This window comes from Sceloporus occidentalis, unplaced genomic scaffold (assembly GCF_023333645.1).
Source record: "Sceloporus occidentalis isolate IW3139 unplaced genomic scaffold, rSceOcc1.0.p SCAF_3, whole genome shotgun sequence".
NCBI classification, from domain to species: Eukaryota; Metazoa; Chordata; class Lepidosauria; order Squamata; family Phrynosomatidae; genus Sceloporus; species Sceloporus occidentalis.
In genome coordinates this window covers 40,025,076-40,040,861 of record NW_028316983.1, presented here as the reverse complement: position 1 = coordinate 40,040,861, position 15,786 = coordinate 40,025,076, and the positions used below count along the sequence as shown (strand labels likewise).

At 41.6% G+C, this 15,786-nt stretch overlaps 2 protein-coding genes across 5 annotated transcripts in view; one reads left to right on the top strand and one right to left on the bottom strand.

The window, feature by feature from the left end:
* The window catches only part of ZNF341 (zinc finger protein 341), a 29,594-nt gene extending 19,045 nt beyond the window's left edge, over window positions 1–10,549 (top strand). For all 4 annotated transcript variants that reach the window (XM_089514084.1, XM_089514085.1, XM_089514086.1 and 1 more), the window contains 6 exons: window positions 447–655; window positions 2,239–2,335; window positions 2,807–2,939; window positions 4,967–5,078; window positions 5,644–5,714; window positions 7,647–10,549. In XM_089514084.1, the coding sequence (XP_089370210.1) occupies window positions 447–655; window positions 2,239–2,335; window positions 2,807–2,939; window positions 4,967–5,078; window positions 5,644–5,714; window positions 7,647–8,170 (1,146 nt within the window). In that variant the 3' untranslated portion in view covers window positions 8,171–10,549. The remainder of the gene's footprint in view (window positions 1–446; window positions 656–2,238; window positions 2,336–2,806; window positions 2,940–4,966; window positions 5,079–5,643; window positions 5,715–7,646) is intronic.
* A 1,695-nt stretch (window positions 10,550–12,244) lies between these two features.
* On the bottom strand, window positions 12,245–13,693 carry LOC149315788 (uncharacterized). Its single transcript, XM_089518274.1, has 2 exons — window positions 13,657–13,693; window positions 12,245–12,957 (listed from the first exon to the last, which is right to left on the bottom strand). The coding sequence occupies exons 1-2, from the start codon at window positions 13,691–13,693 to the stop codon at window positions 12,245–12,247; spliced, it is 750 nt and encodes a 249-aa protein (XP_089374400.1).
* Between the last annotated feature and the right edge of the window lie 2,093 nt (window positions 13,694–15,786).

Below are 15,786 nucleotides of genomic sequence, written 5' to 3'. Positions count from 1 at the left end.
TGGGAAAAGAGCGACAGCGTAGTGATAGAACATATGCATTTCATGCAGAAAGTCCCAGGTATGGTTCCACACATCTTTAGGTAGGGTTGGGCAAGAATCTGAAACTCCACAGAGTATTGTCAGTTTAGATAATACTAAGCTAAATGATCCATCAGTCATGTGTCCTGAATTGAAGAAGGCCAGTACTGAACGTTAACCCATGCAGAGATTCCTCTGAAGTTAGTTGATTTTATGTCCTGTCTGCATCAGACTACCCCATGGACAGAGGGAAGTTTGTAGGGATTAAGCATACAGAGAACTAGTAGGTTGCCTCCTGGGAGGGTGGGCACCTAAAGCTCACAAGAGCCTTCAATTACTTCTGTTAATTTATTTCACACAGTACACTATGTTTGGTTAGTTGGTCTTTGTGATTACACCTAAATTCTCTGTTTTCCATTTATATGTAGGTTTACAAGTGTGTTGTGAAAAATTGTGCACAGACATTCCAGAAGCTGGACTCTTTCTTAGAGCACATCAAGAACCACCAGGAGGAGTTGAGCTATCGCTGCCACCTCTGCAACAAGGACTTTCCTTCATTATATGAACTTGGTGTCCACCAATATTCCCACAGCTTGCTTCCTCAACACAGTCCAAAGAAAGACTTGGCCATTTACAAGTACGGTAGCTGCAGTTTTCCAATCTGAGATTGAAGGGAGAGAATTAAAACCCTGTGACTTCAAATTTGAATTTGTTATCAGGGCAAGCATTTGAAATATAGTTAGGAAAGTATCAATGCTGTGAGGTTTTTTGGCCTCTTATTAGAAACTATTTTTGATCAAAACATTAGGCAATTAGATCTCATTTGCTCAATTGAGAAATAACAGCAAGCCAGATAAAAATAGTTTGGGATCCTGTTTTGAGAGCAAACCATAACTTGCTGTGATGAAGACAACCTGTGGTTTGCAACATGTTAGAAACTAAAACCTTGAATTCCTACCTGTTGTCTGAGGCTTACTGCTTATCATTCTTATCTCAACAAATCATGGTTTGTCACTATGTCTGAATTAAGCCATTGTCACTGGTTCCAGACTGGAGAACATTTTCATTGTAACATCTAGAGTCTAGATCTTGAAACATAGGCTAATTAAAAACAAAAAATAATTATGTTCATATGTTTTTAGTCCTCTGGTATTAGTCATGAACTCTGGGTTCAGGGAGAAAGGTGTTCAGCCTGCTCCTTTTTCTACCCTCTCAAGAATGTCCATGCTTCCCCCTTGTTTCCATTTTTGCTGGACAATTTGGAGCTGGACAGTTCAAGACACTTTATTTTTTCATGTACATTTTAAGGCATCATTTTTCCATACTCATTTTCAGAGTGATGTATATGGTCTTCAACCTCCCACCCAAAAGAAAACAAAAGTGTGAGTTAGGTTAGGAAGGATTAATTCAGTATGCTTCACTGCTGAGCAAAGATTTGAACTCAAGTGTTCCTACATTCAAGTCCAATGTTCAACCCACTATACCATAATGGCTCTTGAGAGTAAAATGCTTAGCGCTCCCCCCCCTTTTTGGACAATATTCCAAAAATTGATGATTTAAAAAAAACCTTGGCACTTAGCTTGCTGAAAATTTCAGTCTAGAAATGGGAAAATAATGCTCGCATTAGTTTTCCACCGGATTTGGTTATTTTCCCAACATTCAGCAAACCTCCACCCTCAATTGAGAAGAATAGATCAGTAACAATATTCTACACGGTTTTCAAAGTCTTGGGGGGCATTTCATTTATACAGAAATACACTTTTTGTTTTGCATAACCCTTATATTTGCAGAAAATCATGTTTCCTATGCAGAAAAACATTTTATGCACATTTTTGGTGAATGTAGAAAATCCATATGTATTTTGTGTAAAACAGTTCCCTGGAAGATTTTGCAGAATGCCATTACCTCCTGAGAACTGTGCACAAATTTTCATTTTCTCCCCTAGCATGGAGAAAATTTTGGAAACTGTTCACCCTTGCATGCAAGGGCTCAATGCTAGGAAATTCTGAGAACTGTAATTTTGTGAGACATTTAGTTATCTCTGTCAGAGAGCTGTGGTGGCATGATAAATTACAATTTCCAGGATTCTTTAGTACTGAGCTAGGACAGTTAAAGGAGTCTCAAACTGGATTATTTCTGCAGTGTGTTTTGGACCAAAGACTTACATTGTACTTCAATTGAGCTAATTTCATACATTTTTTCTTCTCCTTTCTGCTTCAGGTGTGTCAAGTGTGTAAATAAATATTCCACACAAGAAGCCCTGGAACATCATTTACAGACAGCAACACACAATTTCCCCTGCCCTCACTGCCAAAAGGTAGGTAGGTGGGCTTGATGAAGTTACTTGACTGTTGGATGTATAGCTGCTTTTTTCATCCATTGCTCTTAGTCCACCTTATTTATTTATCCAGGCTTTCCTACAGTGTCCTGCTCAGAGAGTTTGGGTCAAGAAAATAGAGTCATGCTCCCAGCCTTTCAGCAGCACATGTGTGAATTCATTCTAATGTCCAGCTGACCTGTGCAATCCACACTGCAGATCCAGAGTGTCACAGAAATTTAGCCTGTACTACATTGTCTCCAGTTAACTAGGAACATTTTGTCCTTCCATGTTGCATCTGCATGAGCTAACCATGTAGTTATAACTAAAAGACTCATTTAAAATTTCTTAAATCACCCTCCATTCTGGATGTGAGTTGCCTTACTATGTTTTCTTATGGATGAAAAATGTATGCTCTTTGATGAAGGATAACAGATAACCTTACTCTAAAGTCATCTGTCCTTTTTGCAGGTGTTCCCCTGTGAGAGGTACTTGCGGCGGCACCTCCCTACACATGGGGGTGGAGGCAAATTCAAATGCCAGATCTGCAAGAAATTCTTCCGCCGAGAACACTACCTCAAATTACATGCTCACATTCACTCTGGTAGGTAATAAGGCTAAGGTCTTTGCAACTTGTCAAACTAATTCAGTTTTAGAGTTAGGGACTTAGCTGTTGCCATCATTTGCATTGGTCAGTAGCCCACACTGTTTGGATTTCACTTATCTGTAAGAGTAATTTTATTACTCTTATTTTATTTTATTGGTAAGTGTAAATTTACAGCGCTTTATAAATAAAGGTTAATAATAATAATAATAATAATAATAATAATAATAATAATAATTGCCAACAGCTTGGTGATTGTTAGCATTAATTAGCTTGAAGCTTACTGGTCAGGTTGTGGGCATCCTGCATAAAACAGGATAAGCACATTATTTCCCAGAGTAAAGCTTCATAAGAATCAGTGTACCTCTATAGAGGATTTGGAAATAATGGGATGAGCTAGAAACATGAAACATTATACAAATTCCTTTTGTCTCTTGGGATTCTCCCTCAAGCCTCATCTCTCATGCATTTTTAGAACCACCCTTTCCTACCTATTTATGAAAGGTTGCATTCTCCTAGGGCTGAAACACACAGGCAAAATAAAGCAGTTTCCAGCCGCTATGAAGGCAGGGCATTTAGATGATGCATGAGGCAAAAGCGGGTGGAAAGTAGAATGAAACCATGTTTCAGAGCTAAAATACAGAGCAAAAAAAAGTCCCAGTACTCTGACTTAACACAGAAAATGCACATCTTTACACCTGCATATAAATAGCCCGGCGCTAGCACAGGGCTGCAGCAAAGCCAAAAAGTAAAAGTGCCACAATACCAGTGGATGTGAATACAACATATGTTAGAAAAATTTGTTTGGGTGATGTCTCTTGCCCTTGGTTCCAAACTGGTACCAACTGGAACTCAGGATCAAAGCAAACTCCAACACAGGCTTCAGCTTGCTGGAACAATGCCTAGTTAAACAGCTGCTTAATTAATGAAACAAACTTCAGCAAGCTTCACTCAATGAGGGCTTTTATTGTCTTAGTTGCTATATACACGAGCTAATAGCTAATAACTGTACAACACATCTTTCTCTTAAAGTCCATACTCACAGAAAAAAAACCTAGAACATAAGATCAGTCTTTGTTCTCTCACAAGAATAAGATTCCCACGATGTGGTCCAGCCTCTTTCCCACAAGTTGCCATGCAACATAGGAACCAATCACAGTATAAATAGAAAACATGTCTTGTTTACATTTTGTCTTGTCCGTTGTCCTTTAACACTTTGTCTGAGGCCTAGACTTTTGCCTTCAGCTGCAACCAATTTAAACTTTAGCAAACCAATGTCACATCTGGACATTTTAAATATAAAAATACAATAACAACATACACAAACCAGACAGCCCAAAAGGGGACAACAGGGTGAAGGGGTCATGGGGCGGGGGGAGTCCATGGTTGTGTTTTGCCAGTGTATCACTCAGCACACCAATGTACTGATGCCCTGTACTGGCAGTGCATTGCATGTGTGATTGTCTTGCCAATTAAAGCAGCAACCATCCAGTGGAATGGAATCTGGGCAGGACATGGGAGGTAGAGGTCACAGGCAGTGTGTTTGTACAATGGCGCACATACCGGGGGGGGGGGGCAACAAAAATAACACAGTGCAGCTTGACATTTTGTCTTGTGGACTGCCTGTGAATTTTCAGCCTGCCTTGAGAGTGGGCCATGCGGACAGCTGAGTTTTCACCTGCTTTCAGAAAATGCAGGATCGAGCTGCTTTTTTCCTGCCTGTCTGCTCTGGCCCCTTAGTCTTTCTTGGAAACCATGTTACAATATCTTTCATTGTAAAGACTTTTTAAATGGGTCATTTCAACACCTGATCTAGAATACCCTAGAAATATTCAATAATTAATAGGGATGATCATTGTGTGGTCCCCATATGTTTGATGGCTTATACCTGCCTGTTGGAAAAAATGGGAAGGGGTGATAAAGTTTTTGAATCCTGGAAGCCTCCACACAGTCAGCAGAAAATTTTCAGCCTTTAAACCAAGCCCAGCTTGTACTGTTTGGTGAGTTCATGTCTCTTTCCTGTGCAGGAGAAAAGCCTTTTAAATGCTCAATGTGTGACTCAGCCTTCAACAGGAAAGATAAACTCAAAAGGCACATGCTGATCCATGAGCCTTACAAGAAGTATAAATGTCCCTTCTCGTAAGTACCAGATAATCAACAACAGTTGATTTTACAGAGAAACAGACTTCTTACGTTTACTAGCCCTAGGATTTTTGTCACTTGTTGGACCTGTCTTCTTGAGACATTTGCTGAGAAGGCATTTTGCTGGGATATAGGTTTACTGTGTTTGTTTGCTATAAATTGGCAGGGTGAGAGTAGCTGTGCTAGAGATGGATAGCTAGATCAGATGGTTTTCTGGTTTCTTCCAATTCTTCAATTAAGGAAAAATCTCCAGCTTCTTTTCTGGCATTATATTTGTGTCCCATTTTCAGTAAGCCAATTTTAAAAAAGCTTTGCAGAAGGAAAAACAACATAGAGCTTCTTTCTTTTGGCAAAGCAATGGTATCTGCATTGCTGTTCAGGCTTCTATTTCTGTTTTCAGTGCTATGTTGAGGAGCCTAGTAGGCCCTTGTAATCATTCTACCATTTAAATTACAGGATACAACTGCAGTGAAAGTACCTGCATGCTACTGAAACAGAGAACAACATTTGAGACTCCCATCTATATTTTAATTCATCATTTTGCTTCTTGTTCCTGTTGCAGAAATCATACAGGCTGCAATAAGGAGTTCAACAGGCCGGACAAGTTGAAAGCCCATATTCTCTCCCATTCAGGTAAATGAGTTTGTGGCTTTAGCTTTTTCCTATGCTGTAAATAAACAGTATTTCTTAATTCCCTTCATTCTTCCCAAATAAGCTTTAGTTTATTGTTTTTCAATTGCAGTGAAGAGGGCAAATCAATGTTGCTCAAGCCATGAGGTTTTAGGATCATCCTGTTGAGCTTTGATTAAGCTAAACTGAATTCTGTCTCCCACCTAAGATAAATAATCCACCTTGCATTGAAGTTTCTGTTTCAGAAACTATCCACAGAAGCCAGTGATAGCAAAAACCCTCAATAAATCATGCCTGTTCCATTATTATACAACACTTAGGTTCTAGCCAGAAATTACCGTATATACTCATGTATAAGTCGACCTCATTTATAAGTCGAGGGCAGTTTTTGGATCCAAAATCATGGATTTTGATATGACCCATGGATAAGTCGAGGGGCAAACACTGGAGGATGTTACAAAAGATCCAAAGGGGGGGGGGGGGGGAAACAAAGCACCAATTCCCTCCCTATATCTCACTCTCTGGACCTCTCCCAAGCATCAGTCTCAGCATGGAAAAGGGGAAACAAACTTCAGCATGCACACACACACACACACACTTCCCCTTATGAAAAACATCTCCAAGGCACATGGCTTACGAAAAGGAAGACAGACCCCACTGTCTCTCTGCTTATCACCCCCAGAACTCCCAAGGCTCATGGCTTTCAGAAAGAGAGGACAGGGCTTTCTCTCTCTCTCCTCACCCCCAGAACTCCCAAGACTCATGGCTTTCAGAAATAGAGGACAGGGCTTTCTCTCTCTCTCCTTCTCACCCCCAGAATTCCCAAGACTCATGGCTTTCAGAAATAGAGGACAGGGCTTTCTCTCTCTCTCCTTCTCACCCCCAGGACTTCCAGGCAAAACGGGGTACAAGCCTGGGCATACTTTCTTTGTGTTTCTTCTCTCAGCAGAAGCTTGTTAGGTCTGGCTCCGCAGGAAGGCTGAGAGCCTGGGAAACAGACACACACACACACACACACACACAGAGGGAGAGAGGAGGAAAGGAGAGCCGGTGCCGGGGCTTCAAACAGGGAGCCGTTACAAGGCTACAGAGGAAGGTGGGCACTTCTTCTTTCACAAAATTTATTAGCATTAACTCATTGACCCTTCCATAAGTCTATCCAAGATTTTGGAGTTCATTTTGGGGCATAAATTTTTCGACTTATAGCCGAGTATATACGGTATTCAGAATGATAGACTTCATATGGTTTTTCATGCAAAACTCTATGTGTCATATACTGTGTTCTGGTTTGGGAGACAGATTGGTTTGATATTTATGTTTGTTAGATAGAGCTGATGTAATATAGTAGCTAAGAATGCAAACTGTGCAGAGGATGGGTAGTCTTTTGCCAGGGATGCTTTTACTGGATTCCTACACTGGCAGAGAGTTGTATTAGATGATTCTTGGGGTCCCTTCAGATTCTACAGTCCAGTTAAGTCCCAGGTTCACATTGCATCTTGGTCGCAAAGTCACAAGGTGGCTCTAGCCCAGGGTGGGCAACGTGATATGTTGCTGAACTGCAGCTCAAGCCACCATAGCCAATGGTAAAGAATTCTGAGAGTTGCAGTTCAACAGTATCTGAAGGGATGCACTTTGCCAACTCCTGCTCTAGTCAAAACATTAGTACACAAGTACAGTAGACCCTTGTTATATGCTGGGGTTTGGTTCCAAGATCCCCCGTGTATAACAAAATCCATGGATGCTCAAGTCCTGTTAAATATAATGACGTAGCAAAATGGTGTTCCTTATAAAAAATGGAAAATCAAGGTTTGAGATTTGAAATTTATAATTTTTTTTGAACATTTTCAAATCGTGTATGCTTGAATCCATGTATAAAAAATCCGTGTATAAGAAGGGCCAACTGTAATTCAGCTGTTTGTGTTCTTGTTTGTTTAGGGATGAAGATCCACAAGTGCCAATACTGCCACAAGGCCTTTAGCCGGCGAGCTCACATGGTGGAACATCAACGTGCTCACACAGGCAACTACAAGTACCGTTGTCCTACTTGTAGCAAAGGCTTTACGCGACAGAAATACATGAAAGACCACAAGTGCAGGCTGAGCTCATCCAAGGACAAAGAGCTGCCAATCAGAAAGTCCCAGAAGAAGTGGGGGACTCGTGGGCGTAAAATGGGACTTCCTCTTTCAACTCAGTTGGCCTTGGCTGAACTGAAAGACAATACAGGTGGAGAGAACCCTCAAAAAAGTGGTTCCAATAAAGAACAGTTTCCAGAGTCTGATACAGTCCTGTCCATTGTGGTTGGCAGGCCAGCAGCAGTGTCATCATCAGATTCAGACCATGGTAACCCTACCCAGCGCAGTGGCATCCAATCCAATCTTGCTCTCACTGAGTTGCAGCCTGGTTCAGAGAGCCCATGTACCATGCTGGCTGTCCCTGTTTACATTCAGGCTACTGACTGACTGAATAATACTGTGATCTGTGAATCCACTTAGTGGGAAGAACATTCCTATTGTCTTTGATAGAAATGTCCTACAGTCAGGAAGAGGTGTGTGTTCATAACTATTGGGCTGCTGAGATGAAAAAATGCATTGGGGAAAGAAAATAATTCCATTTTCTCGATAACATATTCGAAAGGGACTGTTACTAATCAGCAGAGGTAATGAAAATACAGTTGTATGCTTTGTGTTGGTGGTCAGTGGTAAATGAAGTTCATGTTCTGTCCTGAACCCAATGAGAAACACAATCCTGTTAATTGTAGTATGCTGCAAATTTCTTCAAGACTGGAGGGATTATTTTAAGAACTGTTATAGTATACCCCATTTGTGGCTCTGTTCTAAAATCTGCTTTGCCCAGTATTGGGACAGTTTGCCTTTCCACTTCAAGCAGTTCTTCCTACTGGAAGTGACTTCATTATGTAATCCTTTGGGAACCTCATTCGTAAATATTCACATAGATGGACTCTAACACTCTATCTTTCCAATGAGTATAAAAAGGAGAATTTGTTGTGTAAGAATCCAATGGACTCTAAATTTCAGCATTCCCCTGTTAACATTGTAGGATTTTCAAATGGCGAGTAGTAGTATTACATAAAATGTAAAGTATCTGATAAATTATTTGAAAATGGAAGCATTCAGGATGTGTCTAGGCAAGAGGAGTCTAGATTTTGACAAGGGACTGAGAATGTTAAATTATACATAACTAGTAATCCCTCAGGAAGGTGGGAGTGGGGGAGTCCAGAAAACTTAAATTGTTATACAGCTTGAGTCTCTCTTATCTGGAATTCAAAAATCTGAAATACTCCAAAAACCAAAACTTTTTTCATCCGATAGTTTAGTGTACACAAACATTGTTTCAGGTACAAACATATTACAAATATTGTATAAAATTATAATTAAGCTATGTGTATAAGATGCATATGAAACATAAAATAATTTTGTGCTTAGACCTGGGTCCTGTCTCCAAGATACTTCATTATGTACATATATGCATATTCAGAAATTCCAACATTGAAAAACAAAAATCAAAATCCCAAACACTTTGGTCCCAAGCATTTCAGATAAGGAAGACTCAACCTTTATCAAGAACAACACCTAAACTAAAAGTTACATTCCTAACTGCATTTTTGTAAAGCCATGGCACCACTATATAGTTTGCCCTTCATATCTGCGGGGTTATGTTCCTCCTCCACCCCATGATGCCAAAAGCTGTGGGACCTCAAGTCTTGTTGGATCATAGAATCGTAGAGTTGGAAGAGACCACAAGGGCCATCCAGTCCAACCCCCTGCCATGCAGGAAATCTAGATCAAAGCATCCCCGACAGATGGCCATCCAGCCTCTGTTTAAAGACCTCCAAGGAAGGAGACTCCACTACACTTCGAGGGAGTTAATTCCACTGTCGAACAGCCCTTACTGTCAGGAACTTCCTAATGTTGAGCTGGAATCTCTTTTCCTGCAGCTTGCATCCATTGCTCTGGGTCCTAGTCTCTGGAGCACCAGAAAACAAGCTAGCTCCCTCAATATGACATCCCTTCACATATTTAAACAGGGCTATCATAATCACTTCTTAACCTTCTCTTCTCCAGGCTAAACAGCCCCAGCTCCCTAAGTCGTTCCTCATAGGACATGGTTCCCAGACCCTTCACCATTTTGGTCACCCTACTTTGGACACGCTCCAGTTTCTCAACATCCTTTTTAAATTGTGGTGCCCAGAACTGGACACAATATTCCAGGTGGGGCCTGACCAGAGCGGAACAGAGTGGCGGTATTACTTCCCTTGATCTAGACACTATCTTAATGGTGGTGCACCATCCGCGTGGTCATGCTGGCGCAGCCACGTGCATGCACCGCATTTCGGAAAATAGGATGGGGTCATCTGTAGATGTTCCAATCTGCCAATGGCAGGCCCACAGTTGCGGTGGACCGACTGTACAATTAAGTTACAATGGGAGTTCTCCAGTTCTTTACAAATGGGCTCAAATTAACATTCCACTTGACAGGACGTGGAGCTACTGTGGACTGCTCTGCTACTGCTTGAAATCACTTGTTTACTGAAGCAAGAGTTGCTACTAGGCTGGCACTATGCAGTGACCTCCTCAAATGTTCTGGAGTAATTCTCTAGAGCTGAACAAGTAGCTGCTATGGATGTATTAAGGGCCAAGCGCATGCACTAAGAAATAATGAATGACAACTCAATCCAGATTATGATTATTATGTTGGCTGTTGATGAAGCACTTGGATTTTATGTTACAGTCACAATACATGCCAGAGTTGTCTGGCTATCCATTTTTAACTGTTCCTAAATGTTTGTGACCATAAGCTTCAGAAAAACGGATGCATTATGTTACATTAAAGCTTTATGAATCCTTGAGCCTTGAGTCTCTTGGCATTTTAATTTTTTTTAAAGTAGCATTCTTCTGCTTATCTTGTTAATTATGTCGACATTGTATCTGTCCTCCAAGGAACTCCAAAGTGGCATTTGTCTTACCATTTTGTGTGAGAAATCAACTTGTCCAAGACCATTTATAATATAATCCCGTTCATACTTGGATACAAGCTAATTAAGTGGGACTAAGGTCCAAAACACACTTCAGAAATAATCCACTTTGAGAGCTTTAACTGGCTCAGTGCTATGGAATCATGGGAATTGTAGTTTATTGTGGCACCAGAACTCTCTGATAGAGAAAGCTAAATGTCTCACAAAACTACAGTTCCCAGAATTCCCTAGCATTGAGTCAGGGCAGTTAAAGCGGTCTCAAAGTGGATGATTTCTACAGTGTGTTTTGGACCCAAGTCTCAGTCTGTTGTAGGACTGCAGGTGCATTGAATTGCATTCTGCATCCAAAACTGCTCAGATCTGTACCATAATGGTTCTGATGCTGAACTCTCAGAATATCTTGGGTGTTTCTGAAGGAAGAAATTTGTATTTTAATTAGCTTCGAAGACCTCGTTGTTCCTGCAGTCCCTGAAAACTGGATTGTCTGTTTTACAGAGAAGAAATTGAGAGAAAGCCATTTAGTAGACGTGTTCATAGATAAACTTTCCTACCTCCCATTTTTATTTAAACAATGACTGTACAGGTAAAGAAGTTACATGAGATAATATGCGCAGCATTAAAATCTAGCTGTACTGCAGAATTTTTCGCATATCACGAACGAAAATGTATACCATATATACTCGACTGTAAGTTGACCTCATGTATAAGTTGATGGCAGGTTTTGGGGGCAAAATTATGGATTTTGATATGACCCATGGATAAGTCGACAGTAAAACTTAGCAGCATGTAACAAAGGAGGTAATGGATGAAGCAAAGGAAAATGATGCTAAAGAACTTACAAGTTTTCGATACCCTAATGACTGGATGGATGAGATAAGCAGAGGGGGGTGGCACTTCTTTTAGGTGCTTTGAGAAGGGATTAAGCTCTCACCTTTCACCAGGGGATGGTTCTTTTTTTGATAGGAGTAAAAGTACAGTACTGAAATTGACCCGTGGATAAGTCGTCCCAGGTTTTTGGGGTCAATTTTTTAAACTAAAATTTCTAGACTTATACATGAGTATATACAGTAGATTAAAATTAGCTTTTAAAAGCATGCCTTTTTGCAATGAGGCAGAAGTCTCATATCAAACTACAAATTGCAAAGTTATTTCCCAGTGGATGATTTTTAAAATATATTTGGTTCGGATTAGCTTGAAAACAAAAGCCATTTCATCTCTGAAAACGACTTCATCAGAAGTCTCCTGTTACTTTCAATCTGTGTAGGGGTCCTTTAATAATAATAATAATAATAATAATCTTTATTTCTATCCCGCCTTTCCACAAAAGTGATCAAAGCGGCGTACAAGATACAGTTAAAACATCAGTATATAAAATTTTTAAAAGACATTACAAGGGGATATAAACAGGGGGTGAAACATGAAACGAAACAGGAGATGAAACATATCACATTCATCAGGGGCTAAATAAGCAACAATATTACAAAATGTGGGGTCAAAAACAGAGAGCAAGGGGCAGAACAAAAAAAAAAAAACTCAGTAGCTAAAGTGAAAAAGCCAGCTGAAATAAGTATGTTTTTAATTGTTTCTTAAAAGAAACTAGTGATGCAGAGGTGCGGAGCTCTATGGGAAGCTCATTCCACAATGAAGGGGCAACGACAGTAAAAGCCCTCTGGGAGGTCCTTACCAAATGAGACTTAGGGACCTCTAACAGATTTGTCCCAGATGATCTGAGAGTGCGGGGCGGATTGTATGGGGAGAGGCGGTCCTCTAAGTACCCTGGGCCCAAGCCATTTAGGGCTTTATAGGTCAAAACCAACACCTTGTATTGAGCTCGGAAGCGAACAGGCAGCCAGTGAAGATCTTTTAAAATGGGAGTTATATGGTCTGTCCTGGAACTACCAGTGACCAATCTGGCTGCCATGTTCTGCACCAACTGTAGCTTCCGGGTTTGGTACAAGGGTTGCCCCATGTAGAGCGCATTGCAGAAATCCAAACGAGAGGTTACCAAAGCATGTACAACAGTTTCAAGGTTCCGACGGTCCAGGTAGGGGCGCAGCTGGCGTATCAGCCGAAGCTGATAACAAGCACTCCTAACCGCCGCATCCACCTGCGAAGACAGCTGGAGCGACGAGTCAAGGAGTACCCCCAGACTGCGCACCGAGTCCTTCAAGGGGAGCGTGACCCCGTTCAGGACCGGATGACAAATTTCACCACCCGGGACCGGGGAACCAATCGCCAGTACTTCCGTTTTCCCTGGATTCACACTGAGTTTGTTTTTCCTCATCCAGCCCATTACTGACGTCAGACAGGCCTCTAGAGGAGAGATGCCATCCTTAGTTACTGCATCAGTCGGAGACACAGAGAAAATTATTTGGGTGTCATCAGCGTACTGATAACACCGCGCCCCGTGTCTCCGGATGATCTCTCCCAGCGGTTTCATGTAGATGTTAAAAAGCATAGGGGACAAAATCGCTCCCTGAGGGACACCAGATGTAAGGGCCCTCTTATCGGAGCGACAGTCCCCCAGCTCCACCATCTGGAATCTACCTGAGAGGTAGGACCGGAACCACTGCAAAGCAGTGCCCCCGATACCCAACTCTCCCAGGCGTTCCAGAAGGATACCATGGTCGATGGTATCGAAAGCCGCTGAGATGTCGAGGAGCACTAACAGGGACACGCTTCCCCTGTCCATGCTCAGACGGAGGTCATCAACTAAGGCGACCATGGCAGTCTCAACTCCATAGCCCGCCCGGAAGCCAGTTTGAAATGGGTCCAGAAAATCGGTGTCATCCAAGATCGATTGAAGCTGGAAGGCGACTGCTCTCTCGATCACCTTCCCCAAAAAAGGTAACAGCGAGATGGGCCGATAGTTGTTGTGAATCAGGGGGTCTAAGGAGGGTTTCTTAAGCAAGGGTTTAACCACTGCTACTTTCAGATTGGATGGAAACTGACCCTCTCTGAGAGATGTATTAACGATGCGGTGCAACATAGTCAACACCACATCTCCCCCCTGAGCTGCCAACCATGAGGGACAGGGATCGAGAGAGCACGAGAGAGCACTTTAAAATTTTACATTAGCTTCAAGTAATTTAATTCAGGGCCCGAGCAAACAGGCTAAAGCTGCTTCAGGTCACTTTGGAGGTATGCTGTTCAAATGACACACACATCTTAAGAGGCCAGAAGCTGCGCCAAAGCTGCACTCCAGTCCTTAGGACTGAAGCTTGGCTTTGGAGTGGCTTCCGACCTCTTAAGACGCATGCAGCCTTTAAACAGCATACTTCCAAAGTGACCCAAAGAAGTTGCTTGTGGGTTTTTCGGGCTCTGTGGCCATGTTCTAGAAGAGTTTATTCCTGACGTTTCCCCAGCGTCTGTGGCCGGCATCTTTCGAAGAAGCATTATTTTGGTCTGTCTGTTCAGTCCCTTAGTCAGTAAAAAAGATTATTCATTTTCTAGATAACGGTCCAAATCTTATTACATCCCTGCCATGGTCAGCAAAATAGAATATATGTGTTTTATGAGATGAAAAACAGAAAATGAATGATAGACGATCCCGTTCCCAATAATACAGACTCTTGAAAATGTGCAGAATAATCCTTAGTAGTTTTACTGTGATGTCAGTCCAATAGCTCAATGAGTTTGCAAATGTGTCTTGCATTGAAGGCCTAGTTTATTTCTGGTATGTGTGTTCAAAAACACCAGAATAAACAAAAAGTTGCTGAATATATTCTCTTAACCTTTTCTGCAACACTTGACAGTATAATTATGTGGCCTCTCTCTACAGCTTGTCTGGCTGCATTGCAGTTGATGCTTTGGAGGCGCGGCGGGTGGGATGTCTGGAAAGCCAGGTTATTTCTGGAAGAAATATAGAACATTTCCTTTTACATGTTTTCTTTTAAGCACTGTTTTCATTCATGATTATAGGTTAGGCACCCTAAAGGCAGTGAATCCTGCCTGATCTTGGAAAATAAGCAGGGTTGGCCCTAGTTGGATGGGAAACCGCCCCCTCAATATTCCTTGCCTTGGAAAACTCTTTGAGATTACTTGGGCTGCCATAAGTCAAGACAGGTGGCTTGAATCTTTTTCTAGCTTTATTCTGGCCGTCTTTTAACTTTTGTGTATTTTAATGTAATTCTAGGATTTTGACTGCTTTTATAGGATTTTTAGACTTCTTTTAAATTTTATTGCATTAAAAAAATATCCCCCCCCCCCCCATGAACCGCCTGGAGTTCCTTCTGGAGAAAGGCGGCATACAAATGAAATAAATGAGCTACTAACTACAACTCCCGACAGCCTTCGCGCTCTATTTACAGCTCTACCTCTCAACCCTAGCAGAATACGTTTCCTGAGAGAAGTTGAGGGGAGGAACATTTTAATGATGAAAAAACTACATCTCCAAGCAATCTTTGCGCTCTATTTACATCTCTCTTTCTCTGGGCTCTGCCTGAATAGGTTTCTTGAAAAAAAGCTGAGAGGAAGAAGTTGAACACTTTATAACAAAAAACTACAACTCCCAGCAACCTTTGCGCTGTGTTTACCGTTTTGCTCTCTGTCTCTCTGAGAAAAGCTGAGGGGAGGACCACTTTATAACAAAAAACTACAACTCCCAGCAACCTTTGCGCTGTGTTTACCGTTTTGCTCTCTGTCTCTCTGAGAAAAGCTGAGGGGAGGACCACTTTATAACAAAAAACTACAACTCCCAGCAACCTTTGCGCTGTGTTTACCGTTTTGCTCTCTGTCTCTCTGAGAAAAGCTGAGGGGAGGACCACTTTATAACAAAAAACTACAACTCCCAGCAACCTTTGCGCTGTGTTTACCGTTTTGCTCTCTGTCTCTCTGAGAAAAGCTGAGGGGAGGACCACTTTATAACAAAAAACTACAACTCCCAGCAACCTTTGCGCCCTGTTTTCAGGTTTTTTTTTCCCCTCTCTCAGAAAAACTGAGGGGAGGACTACTTTATAACAAAAAAAACCAAAACCCTACAACTTCCAGCGACCTTTGCGCTCTATTTACAATTCTCTCTCGGGCCTGCCTGAATATGTTTCCTGAAAACTGAGGTGGAGGGAAATCACTTTATAACTCCAA